Source organism: Penaeus monodon, chromosome 14 (genome assembly GCF_015228065.2).
Source record: "Penaeus monodon isolate SGIC_2016 chromosome 14, NSTDA_Pmon_1, whole genome shotgun sequence".
Taxonomy (NCBI): domain Eukaryota; kingdom Metazoa; phylum Arthropoda; class Malacostraca; order Decapoda; family Penaeidae; genus Penaeus; species Penaeus monodon.
In genome coordinates this window covers 989,225-991,724 of record NC_051399.1, presented here as the reverse complement: position 1 = coordinate 991,724, position 2,500 = coordinate 989,225, and the positions used below count along the sequence as shown (strand labels likewise).

The 2,500-nt window shown below is 47.0% G+C and overlaps 1 protein-coding gene across 1 annotated transcript in view; it reads left to right on the top strand.

Annotated features, from left to right (window-relative positions):
- The window catches only part of LOC119580759 (nuclear pore complex protein DDB_G0274915-like), a 25,981-nt gene that overhangs the window by 23,458 nt on the left and 23 nt on the right, over window positions 1-2,500 (top strand). The window contains exons 3-4 of the mRNA XM_037928861.1: window positions 1-147; window positions 409-2,500. The exon at window positions 1-147 is cut by the window's left edge and continues 282 nt beyond it; the exon at window positions 409-2,500 is cut by the window's right edge and continues 23 nt beyond it. Of these exons, the coding sequence (XP_037784789.1) occupies window positions 1-147; window positions 409-1,984 (1,723 nt within the window). The 3' untranslated portion in view covers window positions 1,985-2,500. The remainder of the gene's footprint in view (window positions 148-408) is intronic.

Sequence of the window (2,500 nt, the reverse complement as noted above, 5' to 3'; positions counted from 1 at the left end):
AACCACTGAAGCTCCTAGGGCTTACCTACCACCATCTACGCAGGCCCCAAGAAGGACTTACCAACAGCCTGCTACAGAGGCCCCTAGAACATACCTGCCACCAACGACTAAGGCCCCAAGAAGGACTTACCTTGCACCTAGCAGGAGGTAAGAATTCTAGGTTATTTGAAGGGAAAGTATATAAACACAATATATAATGCAATCAAAACACAAACACTCTTCTTATCTGTATACATTGAAAACTATATGCTGACAATCTTACATATACAAATGTGTATGCTTAAGGGAACGATAAAATGCAGTACCCAACACATCACACTATTGTAGCGTTAGTAGTATCTCACAAAACATATGTCAAGCAAGTCTTAAAACTGATTTCACTTGAACCACAACCTTCTGCATTTTCAGGGATGACTCTGATGAAGATACGTCCAGGACCTTGAGCTCGAGTCACAGAGGAGCGAGCAGTTCCCTGTCGCATTTCACAGTCCGCACCCATGACTTCTCGAGCGGCATCAGCAGCACCTTGGATCGCATCTCAAGCAGCCAACGAAAGCACGGGAGTGAGCGCCGTGTCAAACAGTTCTATGCAGCTCCTGAAGAAGATGAAGATGATGATGAAAGCTCAGAGGAAGATTCCGAGGAGACTTTCACTCACAGGCCCGTGAATCAGTTGTACAGTGCGCCCTCAACCACCCAGAAACCCCCTAGTCAGTTTTATGGTGCACCGTCAACAACTCACAGGCCAGCAACAACCCGTACACCACCGAGTCCATTTTACAATGCACCTTCAACAACCCAGAGACCCCCGAGTCAGTTTTATGGTGCACCGTCAACAACTCACAGACCATCAACAACCAATACACCACTGAGTCCATTTTACAATGCACCTTCAACAACCCAGAGATCACCAAGCCCATTTTACAATGCACCACCAACAACTCAAAAAGCTGCACCATCTACAACCCACAGACCCATAAGTCAACTGTATAGGGCACCATCAACTACTCCAAGACCAACAACAACACAAAGACCCCCAAGCCCATTTTATGGTGCACCATCAACAACGCCCAATCCTGTGAGACAGCTGTACAGTGCCCCATCGACCACTTCGAGTACTGTAAGTCAGCTCTACCTGGCACCGTCAACAACTTCTAGACCAGTGAGTCAGCTCTATGTTGCTCCATCAACAACAACTCACAGACCTGTAATTCGAACGTATCTGGCTCCGGAAACTGAGAAGCCTGTAAGTCGCGTCTATGGCGTTCCATCTGAGAACTCTGATGAAGAGCCTTCAACACACAGACCGCCAAGTCGAGTTTACGGCGCACCGGCTCAGGAGGAGGACGCCTCTGAGGAATCGAAGGTCAGCTTCCCACCAAGAAGCCACTTCTCTAGCCACTCTTCCGCCGAGGGGCAGTCCTTGTTCGTGAGGATGGAAGACCATGAGGAAGAGGAAGGGGACAGCGATGAGGAAAGTAAACTCCCAGTTTTCATCCTCCTGAAGGGGAAGCAAAATAACCGGATTCCAACAACATATGGCTCCTTTAACCAACAAAAGGATAGTGATGAGGATGTAAATCTTCGCCTTTTCTTGCCATACATCGCTGGTGAAGGAAGACGCGGTACTTTTGGCAGCCTGAGACTCCCTCCTTCCTCTGTGCCAGGCGTAGAAAAACTGGCGGACCTGAAGCCCACTCAGCTGACCGACCAAGTCTCCGGCTACCTCACGGAGCTCGATCACCCGGGAAGTTCCAGGTTCCTCTCCATCCTGTCTCGACGCGTGACGGAGAGCGACGAGGATAGCAGCAGCGAAGAAAGTGACGAGGAAGATGAAGAAGATGAGGAAGAGGAAGAAGAGGAAAAGGAAGAGGAAGAAGTAACACCACCAACAAGTTTCCTTTCCGGCCGGACTTCCCGTGGGCGAGTTCGAGGAAGGCCCGTGCATAGAATAGGAAGCAGTCGTTCTGCGCCCTATGGCTAGGTCACGCCGGGTCAGTCGATGGTTTTCTAATCGCATCTTGGGACCGCTGCCTGTCTACGTATTAAATCGTTATATCCAAACGTTGTTCATATTTCTTAATGTGCACAAGCATATATTTATGCGACAAGTGTCTTCTCGTGTCCCATAAAAATATTAAGATGTCTTGGCTTAAAAAGGATGTCCTATCGTTTCAGAGGCGATATATTCTTGAAATAACTTGATTATATATTGATAAGCAGACCTTTTTCTACTCTATGTACAGCCATTGCATCATATCGCTGTACAAATGCTGCCTTGTCACGTGCGATGGGCACAAGACTACAAAGCCGGTGGTGGGCGCCATGGAAATTCTCAAGCTTGCACAATCTTCGCCGTTTAATGAATTTCGAGCGAATCTTTCAGTTCTCTTTATCGAATGTATACTAGATGGACAATCTATCTATTTATCTATTTATCTATATATGCTATCTGTATTTCCCCCTTCTACATATTTATTATTATATTTATTTATACAAT